This window comes from Parasteatoda tepidariorum, chromosome 2, assembly GCF_982258835.1.
Source record: "Parasteatoda tepidariorum strain Cologne lab strain chromosome 2, Ptep-v5.0, whole genome shotgun sequence".
In the NCBI taxonomy this organism is placed as follows: Eukaryota; Metazoa; Arthropoda; class Arachnida; order Araneae; family Theridiidae; genus Parasteatoda; species Parasteatoda tepidariorum.
Genome location: NC_141756.1, coordinates 86,261,741 through 86,278,074, shown reverse-complemented (window position 1 = coordinate 86,278,074; position 16,334 = coordinate 86,261,741). Strand labels below are relative to the sequence as shown.

Here is a 16,334-nt window from a genome sequence, read left to right as displayed (position 1 = left end):
GGATAAAAGCACTCAAGAGTAATGCACCAAAAAAGGTTAAATATACCCATCTTGTGCACTCGGAATTTCTTTTATTTCTAATTTAACATGCTGGATGGCTGCACCAGACTTTTTCTTAATGTAACAGGAGATAGTTTATTTTAAATTGGATGTCAGTATTATTCAAATATTTATTTATTTATTTTTTTAAATTACGCCCACCATCGTCTTCTCAAACATAAGGCGTCTTGCAGTCCAATACAACACTGAAGTAGCTACAGAAGGTGAGAGGGCACAAAAGTCATCACAAGAACGAATGTCAAGAAGAGAGGGGCAATCAAATAAATGCTTCCCAGTCATAGGGGAAGTGATTATTCAAATATACATATATATATATATATATATATATATATATATATATATATATATATATATATATATATATATATATATATATATATATATATATATATATATGTGTGTGTGTGATATGTATTTCATATTCATAGCTCAGCTACTCATGTTCTTCGAGAATACATCTGGTTTGTGCTCAGCAAAAAAATATTTTTTAATATTGTATACATTATGGAGTCAGAGTTACATGGAGTTGTAATATGGAGACATATGGAGTAGTAAATTTCAAGCAAAAAATAATTCAAAAAATCAAAAATGAATATAGATATTAAACATACACCTTTTTTTTACATAATTTTCCTGAAAACAATAAGATCATAAAGGGGTTAAGAAAATAAGTTTATATACATGACCATACACATAATCTAGATAATACATAACCACGAAAATTTTTTGCCAACAGACGTTTTATTTTAAGCATGCTGAGATTTTCTACCTATCTGAAATTACTTCATTACATTACTATTATTCCAAATTACATAAATTTAGGTTTAAAAAAAAACGAGCATTTTAGATAGAAGTGGCAAGCTGGTCTAGCTTCCTCTACATGAACCATTTAAATAAAAATAAAAAGTAGAATTAAAATAAAATTTTACCTTCGATTGCATAAAATCTTGTATTCCAGTTTCTTTCAGCGCATGTTGTCCGTTTAGAAGAGCGAATACAAACAACACTTTCACCAATTTTGAATTCATATGTATAGAATCTGAAAAATTTTAACCATAGCTCTCCTATAGAATCTGTGTTCTGAGATTTCCATTCTTTGTCCTGAAAATTTTTTTAATTACATGTTTATAATACAATTATACACCTAAATCTAAACATAGATACATTTATAGCAAAATGATTTTTAATTAATAACAAGATTTAAAAAATTTAAAATTATTTGATTGATAATAAATTTTAAATGCTAATATTTGGGTTATAAACAGAGAAACCGTAATTTTATGCTTTAACTAAAACTAGACTAGTAAAGGCAAAAACGTGTAATCTGGATAAAAAAACTAAGTCTATTTTACAAAAATGGGCATTCGATACATGAATTATGGAGAAAAAATGCATAGTCTTTGGCCAGTTTTGTTTTTAGAAACCATTTTAACAATAGCCCTTTCAACCATAGCCACCGAGAAATAAGGCCATCAAGATCAAAAAGGTCTTTTAGTGACAACACACAGTTGTAGTAAGGTCCTTTAGTGACATCACACAGTTGTAGTAAGATCTTTTAGTGACATCACACAGTGGCAGTTCTTCATAACCGACTAGCAGCCAATTTTAAATATTTGATATTGAACAGCAGCTTTGTTTGACTGTCGGTTATGCGATTATCTATATGCTATTATTATATATTTTCTAATAATGACGTATGCCTGTGCTGCCCTGAGATATAAAGGTAATAACTCCATGAGATATATAAAAAAATTAAAGTCTGCAGCAAGTCTGTCTCATAATTTTTATTCCATTTCCTGTTAATCAATTTTTAGAGTAAGTGTTTAGCATTTCTTAAAAATAATTATCATAAACTATTTTTCTTAAATTCCTCTCCAATCAAAGATAAGAGCCACTCAAAATACTAAATTTTTCCATACATCAGGTGTTTTGACATAATTAGGGAAATTCTTTCAACATTTTCCCTAGATAATCATTACTTATAAAAAGCAAATTACTCAAATTTTATTCAGGATTCTAGGATTAACTAATTTTCTATAATAATAAAATGTTTAAAAAAAGAATACTTTTGTTTATTCTCAAATATTTTCTAGACTCTGTGTGACCGTTTTCACATATATATACTTTTAAGTTAAGATTAAGACAAGCAAGCATGTAAAAAGGGATAAAGTTCATTGAAAGCTTAACTATAATTCAGGAAACATAATTCAAATAAAGATGTCTATATTAGAGCGAAAAGAAAAATTATTATTTTCGGCAAAGTTTTTATTAGCTATTAAAGCAACAAAGTTGTTAAATAATTTTGCTTATCAAAGCGAGTAAAAAAAATAAAAAAATTTCACAGAAAGTGCACCATATTATTATAAAGCAATGGTTATCTAAGAAATTTTACTAACAATCAAGAAACTATAAATATTTCATGAATTGTTTAGTAATAAAGAATATTTATTGTGTACATGAGATATAGAGGTTTAAATTATTTTGGTTAAGCTGTTTTGCATAAGTCACAAAAAAGAAAACTAGGAAGAATTAAATTTTAAATATTTAAAATTTCAAGTCTAAACATATTTTATAAAAGTATTTACTTTTATATATGAAAATTTTTTTACTAACTATTATATAGTATCTTACCTCTACATATTTATCATAAAAGTCTGGAGAACCAGAAAAATTCTTCACCTAAAATAAAGTAACAAACTGGAAATTTAACTAGTTAAAAATAATTTAATAAAAGAAATAGAAATATGATTTAACAACTATTAATACTGTCAGTCAATGTGTTAATGCTATAAAACAAATTTTCAACATGGTTTTTCTTTTAATATAAGCACAAGTATAAATAAAAATATACAGCTAAAACGCTTTAAAAACCTAAACTTATAGGTATAAGTCACTGTATATTTCTGAATATCAGTTGATAATTTAGATTTAAAAAAAACTAGGTTTTAATTTGCAAGAAAAGAAAACACTGGTGATTTTAATAGCAAAAACAATGAATTAGTTCAAGGTATTGTGCTTCCTCAAGGTATTGTGCAAGACTCATCTTTTCTTATAAAACACTACTTTTACAATTATATGAAAACATTATTTGAACATACCTAATTTTTGGTGGCAGAAATAGAGAATTTATTAAATGAAAAGAGTACTTATTTTTAAATAAATTATTCTAAATACTTCAAATAAATGTAACATATCAAAAGGAACCTATACCGTGGGAAAAATATTTTCATGGCAAATTTTGTTTAAACTCCATTGGCATTTCAATATTATAAGTTTAGAGAAATGCTAGTTCAAGTAAACTTAGAATTAACTATGAAGTTAATGTTGAAAAAATGCTTTCAAAATGGCAAAACACAAACTAACTATTGCAGAATTACTTCCCCATTGAGTAATCCTCAGCAATACTGCCAATCAATACTTGAGTAGGACAAGTGTAAAAATTATAATTAGTACCTTACCAAATGACTGTTTAAAAAATTAATACATTAGCTTCAGAAATATTTTAATTCTACCTTAGCTGATCAATTGCTAATTTAAACTTTTTTCAAACATCTTATGGCTATACAAAAATAGAGATTGAAACGTATAAAGTAGCTTTGTTGTAAAAATTACATACAAACATTTATAAAATATAGAATACCTCATGCAAAACAGGTAAGACAGGTGGCTGCACTTGCTGCAAAAAATGTACTAACAATAAGGCATAAGAAAACGGAGGTAGAGTGCCATGGTCTTGCAAGTCTACTTGACACAGCTAATTTCAAGAAAGACAATAAATTTACATTAATATATATATATATATATATATATATATATATATATATATATATATATATATATATATATATATATATATATATATATATATATATATATAGAATTTAATAATTTCTGTAAACTAAAAATGAATGTAACTTACATAATGAAAAAAAAAATCTAAATCTTCACAATTGAAAAATGAAATGAGAATAATAAAAAAATTAAGAACAGATTAAAGGAAATGTATAAACAGCAATAAACATGGCAATGCTTTGAAAGATAGCTATTAATGGGATTAATATTTTTCTGTACAAAATGCATGGCACCTAGATGCTTTATTTATTAGTTGCCTCAAACTTTATTTTTAGCAACATTATTTTGTTTATCTGATCTTGCTGTTAATATGGCTCAATTTATCCAATGTGTTATCTTTAAAAAGAAAATTAAAAAAAAAAAAAAAACTCTATTATTAAAACTAATAAATAACTTTTAGTTTAATTACTTTTGCTTACTTTTATTAACTTAATAATAGATTAAAAAATTAAAAGTGCAAGGTATAAAGATTTCTACACCACTTTAAAGAATGTGATTTTATGAGGCAAAATACAAAATATGAAATTGGTCAAAGCAGTTCCTGAGAAACCGAATTTTAATACACAACTTTTTAAGACCTAGTAAGGGAAGATCTAATCATCAGAACAAAAGTTATTCAGATTGACTTTTTTTTTCCCCTCACTGTTATTCATAGTCAAAAAAAGAGAGAGGGGGAAATAAGGGCACCTTGGGTCTTGCAGTCTGTTTTTGTCTGAAGATTACATTTCCTATAGGCAGGAAATATTTATTCTTCTGAAATATAATCTTAAATTAGATACTTGTTAAAACAAAACTTCATATTTTATCCCATATTAGCATATTAATATCTTACTTACTTTCCCCATTATAAAAAACTAAATCCATTTATTTATTAGTTTGAATTCCTTAAGTTTAGGAAGGGGACCTCATATATAATATTAATAATTGATAATATAAATATTGTTTTATAAATTATTAAAATTTCAATATATTTTGAGTTTTAAACACACAAGCTAGTTCATTGAAGAGCTGGATAAAATTCAAGAGAATATTTTTTATTTTTTATTTAAAAAAAATTATTATCAAAAATTTTTAACGATATATAAACATTACATACAAAAATAATTTGAAAAAGTCATTTTAACCAAAAAAAAAAAAAAAAAAAAAAAAAGGCTGTAATTTTGGAGAAAATAAAAACAGTTCTAGAAATATAAGGTTCTGAAAATTTTCAGCACCCCTGAAATATAAGAGCATAATAAAAGAGTAATAATAACATGAGTAATAATAACATGAGTAATAATAAAAAAGTAAGAAAAACTATTACACATTGAAATTTTCGGATTATTGAACAGTGATTTAAAGATTGATTAAATAAAATGAATAATCTAAAACAGGTTGATTTGTTAAGAATGTTATTTAAGGTTTAAATAGCATGTTGCTATTTATAAAAGTTGCATATAATTTTGAACGATCATGCAGACAATAAACAAGTAATATTAAATTTTTTTTTAAATTAATTCCTACTTATGTCAACAAAGAAGTTACATTTTATTAAATAATTAAAATTTTTCTCCCATATAAAACTAAAATTAATTAATTAAATTTAATTAATGAATTAATGTTTGAAAAAACTGTATTAACATTAAGCGTCATCTACTACAAGTTTAAAGAAATGTATTTAAACTTGAATGGGTGAATAAAAAGTATTTAATTAACAATTGAAAAATAGAACATGATATATAAATATATATAGGGAGAGAGTGAAATAGTAGGAATTGAAAAGAAAAAAAAAAGCATGTGGGATCAGACAACTATAAAAATATAAATTTGGTGACGTGGACCACATGTGCTACCACGTAATGTTCATTATTGAATTTATCTGCCACAGCAAATAGAAAATAATTAAATATTTAAATGTCGTAATAAACTTTTTTTTTGTTCAAATAGAGCTATAAGTTAGAAATCATCACTGATAATTTTAAAACATCTGAAAAACTGAATTGCTTACAGTAAAATTTAAAACAATGATTAACACTTAAACAATCAGAAAATTCCATTATTTTTCTCTCATCCCTATTTAATTAATGAATTAATATTTGAAAAAACTGTATCAACATTAAGTGTCATCCACTACAAGTTCAAAAAAAAAAAAAATTATTTAAAGTTGAGTGGATGAATAAAAAGTATTTTATTAATGATTGAAAATTTGAACAAGATATAGGGAGTGTGTAGATAGGAATTGAAAAAAAAAAATTGTAGGAATTGGAAAAAAAAATTATTAAACAATGTGAATCAAAACAAGTTTATAGAAACAATATCCTTTGAAATAAACTACACAGATTTATTGCTCATGCACCTTTGCTATTTTTACTTAATATTTTTAACCCTATACCAAGAGATTAAAAACAAACATCCGATTTGCAAAATAAATTTGGTTAATCTTCAGCTTATATTAAGGAAAATAAAAATAATATTTACTTATAATTATACTATTTCATAAAGTTTGCACCATAAATATAAGAATTTAATAAAAAAAAAAAATAATAAAAATATTAAAACTAAAGACCTTTGAATAAGAGGAGTAATTACCTGTGCCCAATATCTCAGAGCAGCACCAAGAATTTGTACACGGTCATCTAACTTGCAATATGTGGATAACAGATATGCTAATCTTAAGCTGCTATTGTTGTCAATGAGTATATTACAAGACAGGCGTGCCTCTTTGTCAACAAATCGAACTTGAGGTCGTTTCTGTTTAAAATCAGGAATAGCCCTTTCATAAGCATCACCTGGATATAAAATTTTTTTATAACTACATATAATAAATATAGACATTTTATAAAAGTGGTATTCAATAAGTTTTAAACTATACAATCAAATCTATCTGCTTACTTACTTTGTGGCCCTACAGTTACACTTGTGAGTTGTTATAAAAATGTATATAGCACACTAAATTAAACAAAACTAATTTTTTTTTTACACTTGCGACTTGTTAAAAAGATTATGAAGCGATGATAATCCCCGCCTAATTTCCGCTCTTTTGAAATCAGACTTCTGATTTTTATTCGATTTTAATTAAAAAATAATGGGATATTACAGTAAAGAAACCTGACGTTTCACTGCAGCACAAAAAAATTATATATTTTTTTTCTCTCACACATTTTTAGAATGGACAAAAACTTCACAATTTTATAAAATAATATAAAATGCAAGACTTTAAGTAAAATGACCTACAATTAAAAACACATAAAAATGAGAGCGTGTTCATAATTGTCATGAGTTCCACTCTTTTGAAAAGTCAACCTTGATTAGCCTAAGATGTTTACTCTTACAACAAAACAGCCAGTTCTCTGTATTATTTAATGTAATAAATCTTAACATCTAAAAGAAAAATCTAAACAAATATGTCAACAAAAGGCAAAAAAAGTTTAATGTTTAAATTCTAAGGGTTTCAAAGAAATAATTTTAAAATCAACAAGCTTTTTTTTACTGCTGCATTGTTGTGAACAATTAAATAGGAATGAATAGATTAATTATAATTTTAATAACATTGAGGTACGTGTTTGAAAAGCTTTATTAAACTTTCTAAAATATGTAGGAATTGAGCAATTTTTTAAAAAGAGTGGGTTACAATAAGAAATTTGTAAAATTCAGAAGTTCCTTATGCATTTTCACAACTACAGATGTAAATCAAATTATAACAAACACTTTTAATTTAATTTTTTAAAAAATCCAATTATTTTAAAATACATAAATTATATTTTAAAATTTTAAATAAATTATTTAAAATTATAAAATATTTAATGCTTTTTGTGTTAAAATTTTATAAAAAAAAATTTAAAAAAAAATTTTTTTCAATTTAATAAAAACTAAACATGTTTTCATAAAATATAACCATTGAAAACAAAACATAGAAAAACAAATTTTCTTCTTAACTCCTGAAACAAAAAGGTACTCAAATATTTCTATAGTGGATTCTCATTATCATAATTGTGATGAAAGTTTACATCTTGATAAATGGCATATTTTATTGTTTATTTATTTCCCAATGAAAATAAGAGATAAGAATATCACTTAGCTAAGCAAAAATTATGGAAATTGATATGTTAACAAATTTTATCATAAGGAACAAATGTGAGGATAACTGATATAATTAGAAAGTAAATATGGCAGCACTTTTAGAAATGATTAAAAAAAAATAGATAAGATTACACATGCTTTAAAATAAATTTTTTTGAGGGTAAAAAAAAAAAAGATTTTAAAACTTCAGCAAAATATGGATTTATCCACTATTCTGTAGTTTAGAAATTAGTATTAAAATCCATGACTACTTAAATTATTAATCTATAATCCATACTATATAAATAGAGAAAATGTTTGCAAAGTATTTTAAGTCTAATAACTTATATGATCACATTGCTTATGTTTACATAGTTTAGGGAAATGTCTGTCTTAACTTTGTACAAAGTCGAGAGTATTGCTTTTAAGCACATTGTGCAAGAATAAAAAAAGAAACATGTCAAAAAGTTATGTTTTTTTATTTTCTTCCCTCTGAAATTTATTGATAACTTCAACATTTTTCTTGGAAGCTGTATATTTATATCTTGGGAAATATTTAAGTGAACTAAAATGAATTACACCCAATTTCAAACCTTAATCAATCTATTATTTCATCTAAAAATAGCACAAAAATTTACAAAAAGGTATATAAAGCTTTATACTATTTCAAACTAAGGTATTTTGAATAGTAAAAGAAAATTTGAATCTGCAGAATACATCTTGAGAAACAAAAATTTAAAATAATGTCTCTTTTGAAATTTTATTACTTTGAAACTTAATAACAAAAAATAAAAAAAGCAAATTTACAAAGATTAAAATAAGGTGAAAATTTATATACCTTACATTTCAAGAACATTTCCACCAATATAAAATCAAATAAAAAATAGTCTTTAAAAAATTTAAATTTGCTTCATATTATTGCTCGATAAGCAAATTGTACATTTTTATGAGAAATTTGATTCCTTTAAATAGTTCTAGAGATATAGTGAATTGTGCAAAGAGGGAATTAACATTTAGCGGCCCAAGCTTACACCTGCTCTCCTAATTTACCAACTGGGACCATATTTTTTATGATGTGGTTTCCCCCATATTTTAATTATCAAAAACCAAATTCCTTAACAACCATGCTTAGCCTTTTTCCTTTCTACATATAAACTTGCAATTTTGTATGCAAAATACATGTAAAGAACTAATTAATATTAATTTAGACTAATTAACATGAAATACTATCTAATTAACATAATTTTAAAAAAATCTAACATACCTTTACTAACAGCATTATACAGAGCTTCTAAAGCATCAGGAACAAGCTCATCCTCATCTACTTTAACAATGAAATCTACTTCAGAATGTTTAAGTCCAATACCATAAGCTGAAGAGCCAATTAAATGAACACTGCAACCTAAAGTTAATAAAGAATAACTATAAGAAATAAAGTAATAAAATCATATTCAATTTAACAAATTCAATAAAGACATGTTTTTAATTAAAATATAAATCTGGATTGATTTCAACTAACATCCACTGCTCAATAAATTTTTTTTTTATTGCCACTAATATCAACATTTAAATTTACTTCAAAGTTTAGGAATCCAATTTAATGTCTAAAAGAGGAAACAATATTTATAATTTACAAAATTGATTATTTTAATAAGGAATGGAAAATACAAAAAAAAAACTTTGCCCTCATTATCAAAAAGCTGTATTCTCTTTTTGTAGCAAAAGATTGTTTAACATTTATTGCATGAGCAACCTATTAGCATCTTCTAGATGATTTGCATAGTTAATCATACCAAGACAACTGTAAAGTTTATTTTCGTATTACACATCGTTTCAAGTCAGTGGAGTTGTAATTGAGTTCTGACAATTTATTAGTTCTGCAATATAAGGGGAAAATTTTTTTTAATTTAATTTATTTGGCATGCGTATCCAAAAAGCAAAGCCAGAAAGAAAGAAAAGAAAACAGCAAGGCTAAAGAACATGGGATACAGCAGAACTTTTTTTCAAAATTACACTGAAAAAAAAAAAAAAAGAATTGCAAAGCAAAAACTTATGAAAAACTGTATAACTCTTTTTGCAATTACATTGAAAAAAAGAATTACAAATCAAAAACTTAACATCAAAGTGGATAGAAATTAAAAATCCGAGTTTCCTTGAGATTAAATTATGGGCATTTTTAAAAATTTAAACTATGTATAATCTCAATTTTTACTTACATTTCCTTTTAAGGTCTAATTAAAATTAAAAAAAAAATTAAATTTGCAAAAACACTTCAAAAACTTCTTGCAAAATGGATTCTTCAAACGAACTACAGAATTATTAGTCCATTTTAAAATATTAGAAGTGAATTCTTATTCACACACAGATAATTAAAAAAAAAAAAATTAACCTCGTAAACAAGTTTAAAAGAATTAAAAATACAATGTAGCAATTAGAAAACTCCAGACAAGCATTGACTTCGGTAACTTGGATGCTCTGTTTTCAATCTTACTTCATTTTCACAAAAAAAAAAGTTTTATCAAAAATGGTGCTGATAGAAAAATCAATAAAAAGGAAAAACCAACATAATTTTCCAAAAAAGTTTTTTAAAATAAAAAACAAACAAAAACTAAACCTGGAAAACAAGAGGATCAAACAAATAAATAAAAATAATATTCAAATCTTATGTAAATACCATCTGATTTGTTTACTTAATGTGCCAAAATTGGAGGCGTCCCACATTTAAATATTTACTAGAAAAAAAAAAGCTAATCCATAATAACAGCATTCCAGAATTTTAGTAATAATACAAAATTAATAATAATAAATAAAAATCTAACTGCAGCTTTTATTAAAATAAATAAAAATGATTTTTCAAATGTAGTAATCAATTTTGTGTATTAAATTTTAAAATCTATATACTTCTGAAAATTAAAGTTATTTGAACTTTAGATTCAGACAAATTCCCGATAGTTGGGCTTTCACTGCACATATATGTAAATATATAGTAAATATGCAAATTAAGAAAAAAAATTAAATTAAAAAAATTAAACCCTTACTTGGAACATGGTCTTGTACAAATTTAATAAATCTTAAGCTTAATGCTTTTCTAATTTCTAAATCTTTCGGCTCCAAACCAATTCTACTAGCTTCTTTATTTATAAGCTCAGTGATGGCTTCTATTTGTGAAGGAAAAGGCTTTGGGAGAAATGGAAGCATCATATCTTTGTCAGAGAGCTAGAGGCAAAAATAAAATAAATTTAGATATGAATGCGCAAAAATAACATTCTTTGATATGAAGACCAGATAACACTCTTGATATGAAGACCAGAAGTGAGTAATCTATAACTGTACAAATTCTAGACTTGATTTATGATTTGAATCTTCATAAACTATAAGAATATAGTTTCGTACATTTTAAAACAAAAAAGAGTGAAAAATCTTTGGTAGAAATTCTAGGTAGAAAGGTAATTGATTAAAACATTAAATTTTTTATTACTTTGCGTTGTGTAATTATTCTTTATTTATTTGTTTTGAAGGATCATAAAAATAATTACAAAATTTTTACTGACTTCAGTGATGCAGGTACTACTGGTATTGTGGTAATATGTACCCAATATACTAATATAGGTAACTATGGTAATGTTTTTTGTTATTCTCCAAAACAAATAAGTACAAATAGTTCTTATCTTTCTTACAGTAAACATTACATTGAATCTAAGGGAAAAGTTTTAAATACTAATACAGCCCCCGCTCTTTAGTACAACTACTACATGAAGTCCCGTTTGCTGTTCCAGAGAAGCAATGTTATTTTACTGCCCATTAGAATGTACAAACTGAACCAATTATTACAATAGAGCAATAAAAAAAATTTTTTTTAAATTCTTTTTCAGGAAATAACTAAAAAATTTGGTGTTAACACTCTTTGATTTTTCAAAACTTACATTTCTCCACTGACAACAATCAAACTAAAGTTTTGACATAACTATTTGAATTACTGTTTCTTTCGATGTTACTGCTTAATAAACATGAAACATTATTAATGACGAGAGAGCGACAGAACCATCGATTCTTATCCTAGGAGGTCTTGGGCGTAATCTATTGTCAAGAAGATTGTGATATATCGGTGATCCAAAACCAAGGGGGTAGGATATACTTTGTGATATGAAAACTAAAGGGGAAATAATGTGAATAAAGCACAAATGAAAGATTGCCATTATTGAGAATTTGAAGTGCATAGTGTATATTACACCGTAATTTAGAAATCTGAGTTTCCTACATAATCATACCCTTTCAAAAGGTTCAATATATTCTTTAATCATATTTTTCTTGTGAGAAAATAATATTGGTTTTTTTTTGTGAAGTGCTGTAAGAGATTTACACACGTGATATTATTCGAATTCTTCTTGAATTTAGTTTTTATCAGTTCTTTGACACATGTTCCTTAACGAAAACGGCTGCTTATTATCAGTATATCACTATACGCTAAGAATGGAAATTAAAAATTTTAAATTATATAATAATCACAAATCGCTACATTATTCAAGATCAAAATACTTTCATTTTACAATAATTAAAATTTAAATGCAGTTGATGAGGCAAAATTTACAACAAAAATCTTTTTTAATTTTGGTAGTTTATTTTTCAGTCGATTTAAATAAATTTTCTCTCAGTATGCAGCATATATTTTGAAAGTACACATTGAGCATTACTAGGTCAACAACAAGAATAAAATTTCGGTTCATAACATAACAGTAATAACAGTAAATAGCAATCAATTTTCTGTTAAGTTATCTCAAAATTAATCAAAGTCAAAAAATACCTCTTTAGATCTCAAGTGATTGTTAGATGAAAGATGTTTATTGATACTTGTTTTATTGTCATTAGTCCAATTGCAAATGTAACACTGGAACTTGTAAGCATTCTATAATTAAAGAAAGAAAAAATCTTAAATATCAAATTCAGCAACAAAAATGAAATAAAATTATGCACATGGACATATCACTTTTTAGAAGGGAAAGAAAAAGGACTTTATAATAAAGAATTATGATCTTTAAGTTCAACACTCTAATTTTTACCTAAAAAAGTAACTCGACAGTATGAAGTTAAAAGTTTTAACTTAAAATGTAAAATATTAATAGCCATTTTTTCTAAAATCACATTAATCATGGCAAATAGGTAATCAAATTGAAGCAATGCTTCCTCATTTTATTAATTCTTCAAAATCACCCAGAATTGAGAGGAAAATATGTACGGAATAATCAATTTAGAATAGAGCTTCGGATGAGTTATTTTTGGTCAAATAAGATAAAAGTGTAAAAAAAGTGTTAGCAATTAGTTTACTGAATGGAGAAAACAAAGAAGAAAAATAAAGGCTTTATGAATTTATATTTATACTAACTTTCTGATACTTTCAATCGTGAATTTCAAACCATGCTTTTACAAATAGAAACAAAAATAATTCTTATGTTTAAAAATAAGCAATATATTTTTTAAAAAAATTATTGAAAAGTATCATTTTTTTCAAAATTAGCTTTATCAAAAAGGAAAAAAAACGTGATTACAAATTTAAGAGGAAATACATTGTAAATATCCTAATCACATTTGCAATATTAGAAACAAAAATAAGATAAACATTCAATGCTGAATATATTGCTCAATGAATACAAAATATAATGATTCATCATTTATAATATTACATTTAAATCTTCATTTTATGATTTAATCAGTGCTGTCACTAAATCCAATAACTGAAAACTTACGAAGGGTAAAGTTTCATATAAAAAAAAATAATTCATTAATTAAATAACATGTATTGTCATCATTATACTGCATATTTTAAGAAACCAAATAATATAAATCTTAACACTCTGAGCAGTGACTTGTGCTACTTCATAGAACAATTTAACCAAATTTTAAAGTTAAGTAAAAATAATCAATAAATCATTATAACATATTCAAGATTTGCAATCAGTCTCCAAAAATAGAAGATAATGACTGAAATGAAATTGTATGATGTGTTAAGTACGGGAATAACAGATAATGTGGCATCTTTGTAAAGTCACTGATTTAATTCTTCATATAAAACCAAGCTAAAAGTGACTCGGGTATATAATTATATAATGAATGATCATATAATGATGAACCACATTTGTAGCAGTGACAAATATGTTTTCACATAAAACATTAATTTTTGCTCAAGAATATAAATTATTTCCTCAACAAGTTAAATATGTTTATTATATTTGAGTTGAAATACCTACCTTCTCGAAAGTTAAGGAATATTCTCTCCCAATTGAAGAAAAAACTTTTTTTTTAGTCTGAATATAAATCATTTCTTCTTTACTTTCTCTCTCCATAACTTTGGTAACTAAATAGCAATAAAATAAGATTAGGGATACAGAATTAAGAGGGAAATAAAATTTTGAGCACATTATGGTAATTAGAATAAAGTGAAATACAAAGCATAAACAATTGTTTCAGTATTCGGAGAAGCACAATTATCAGTGTACATATATTGTCAATGGTATTTCTCATAGCAACCAAAATATTTTATTTTATTTGAACACAGTGTTGGCAAGTTTTTGAGGTATGAAGTTTTTTGACAGTTTTCACCACAGTTCTTATAGTCATGTCAAAAACCTCTTAGTCAAAAACCCAGATTTTGGTGACAGTGATTTCCATTTTAATTCAATTAATTAAAATTTAAATAAAAAGTGTATTTTAAATCTTAAAGCAATAAATTAAAAAAAAAATCAAAAAAGACATTTGACAAAAAATATGATGTATTTTTCCTATAAGATATTAGATTTTCATGTTCTAGGATATAAAAATGATATTTGTAAAAATTCTTAATTTATAGGTTTTATTTCAATTTACATGTTTCCTTGTTAATTTTAAATAATAAAATGTTTATGCATTACACTTGAAAAATTCTGATTTCCGTCTTCTGATTGATTTGTTTATAAGCTGAAAATAGGGATATAATCTATCTAATTCTAGAATTCTTTTGTAAACTTTTAATTAATATTTTCGCATATCAATCAGTATATAAATAAAAGCAATCTCATTAGCATATCAAAACATAGTGTTAGTACATTAAAACATAGCAATCTCATATTAGTATATTAAAATAATGATATAAACAAATATTTTTAAAGCAAAATTGTTGATTGTGAAGAAAATTTTGTTGAAAAATTCATTGTTAGACGCACCATAACATAAAGAAAAATTAGTTATTTAACAGTTATTACCTGTCGTATTAAAAGCCGAACCCTGAACACAAATATGTTGCATTCAACTATATTGTAATGCAACACAAAGATACCAATTCATTATTTTATTCTTTTGCTATTGCTCAATAAGGTAACTTATGCAATAATTATATGAAAGTAGAAAAATTTAAGTAACAAATCTGTACTCAAAATGTGTGAAAAATAAGTAATTCTCCACTGAGGAAAAAGATATCTTGAGGCAAGATTGTAACCAAGCCTTAAATACGTAAATAAAAATTTCTTTTTTATGAGTAGCTCTAAGAGAAAATAAAAAAATTTTGAGTATCTTACTGTTTAGTTGATTTTCCTTGATGCAAGTCTTAGATCAGCCTAATTAAAAGCCTCGATTGTTCCTTTTTTTTTCTAACTTTGAAATTCTTTGTTTTGTCTCTCAATTGATAAAATGTACAAAATAATAGAAAGGGCGAATATTCATACTTTAAATAGGCATACAAAAATTTGGAAGTAGAGGACCCCAAGGACCTGTAGTTTTCAAAATCTAGCGAAATCATTGCAACAATTCACAGGAAATTAAATTTAATAATAATATTTATATTTGAATATAGAAAAGCATACAACATATGTTATTAATTTTAAATAAACTGTAAAGAAAAAAAATGCATTTTTCTTTTTTTATAAAAACTTAAAATCATAGAAATAAAAAGTAATACATTTTATCACTAACAAAAAAGAAAACAGAATTATTTTTGAAATCTTTAAATGTTAAGAAGTGTTGATACAAGCTCTAAACATTACAAATTGAAAATTCAGATCATTTTGACACCAAAATTTATGTAACAAAAAATAATTACAAAACACTTTTTAAAATAAAAAAGCCATTTTTTAGGAATGATTCCTTAATCTGAAATATTTCAATAGCAATTACTCCTATACTTAAAGTATTTTTAGTTGGTCATTAATTCTTAAAGGTTAAAGTTTACAATAAAAACATATAAAGATAGGACTTTTATTGAATCATTGTGTTTTTATATAATTAATATTATATAAATTACAAATTATTATATAAAACATGTTTAGGTAGCTTACTAAAATAAACAATTTTTGCACAATTTAATTTTCAATGTAAAACCCCATTTTTTGAGGAAATTTACAAATTTCTGTAAAAAATCA

At 24.9% G+C, this 16,334-nt stretch overlaps 1 protein-coding gene across 1 annotated transcript in view; it reads right to left on the bottom strand.

The window, feature by feature from the left end:
* Positions 1-16,334, bottom strand: part of LOC107439874 (terminal uridylyltransferase 7) — a 57,967-nt gene that overhangs the window by 37,854 nt on the left and 3,779 nt on the right. Inside the window, exons 4-11 of the mRNA XM_087156648.1 lie at positions 14,193-14,299; positions 12,752-12,853; positions 10,989-11,166; positions 9,215-9,352; positions 6,481-6,680; positions 3,701-3,814; positions 2,692-2,739; positions 990-1,161 (exon numbers count right to left, since the gene is read on the bottom strand). Coding sequence (XP_087012774.1) covers positions 990-1,161; positions 2,692-2,739; positions 3,701-3,814; positions 6,481-6,680; positions 9,215-9,352; positions 10,989-11,166; positions 12,752-12,853; positions 14,193-14,299 — 1,059 coding nt within the window. The remainder of the gene's footprint in view (positions 1-989; positions 1,162-2,691; positions 2,740-3,700; positions 3,815-6,480; positions 6,681-9,214; positions 9,353-10,988; positions 11,167-12,751; positions 12,854-14,192; positions 14,300-16,334) is intronic.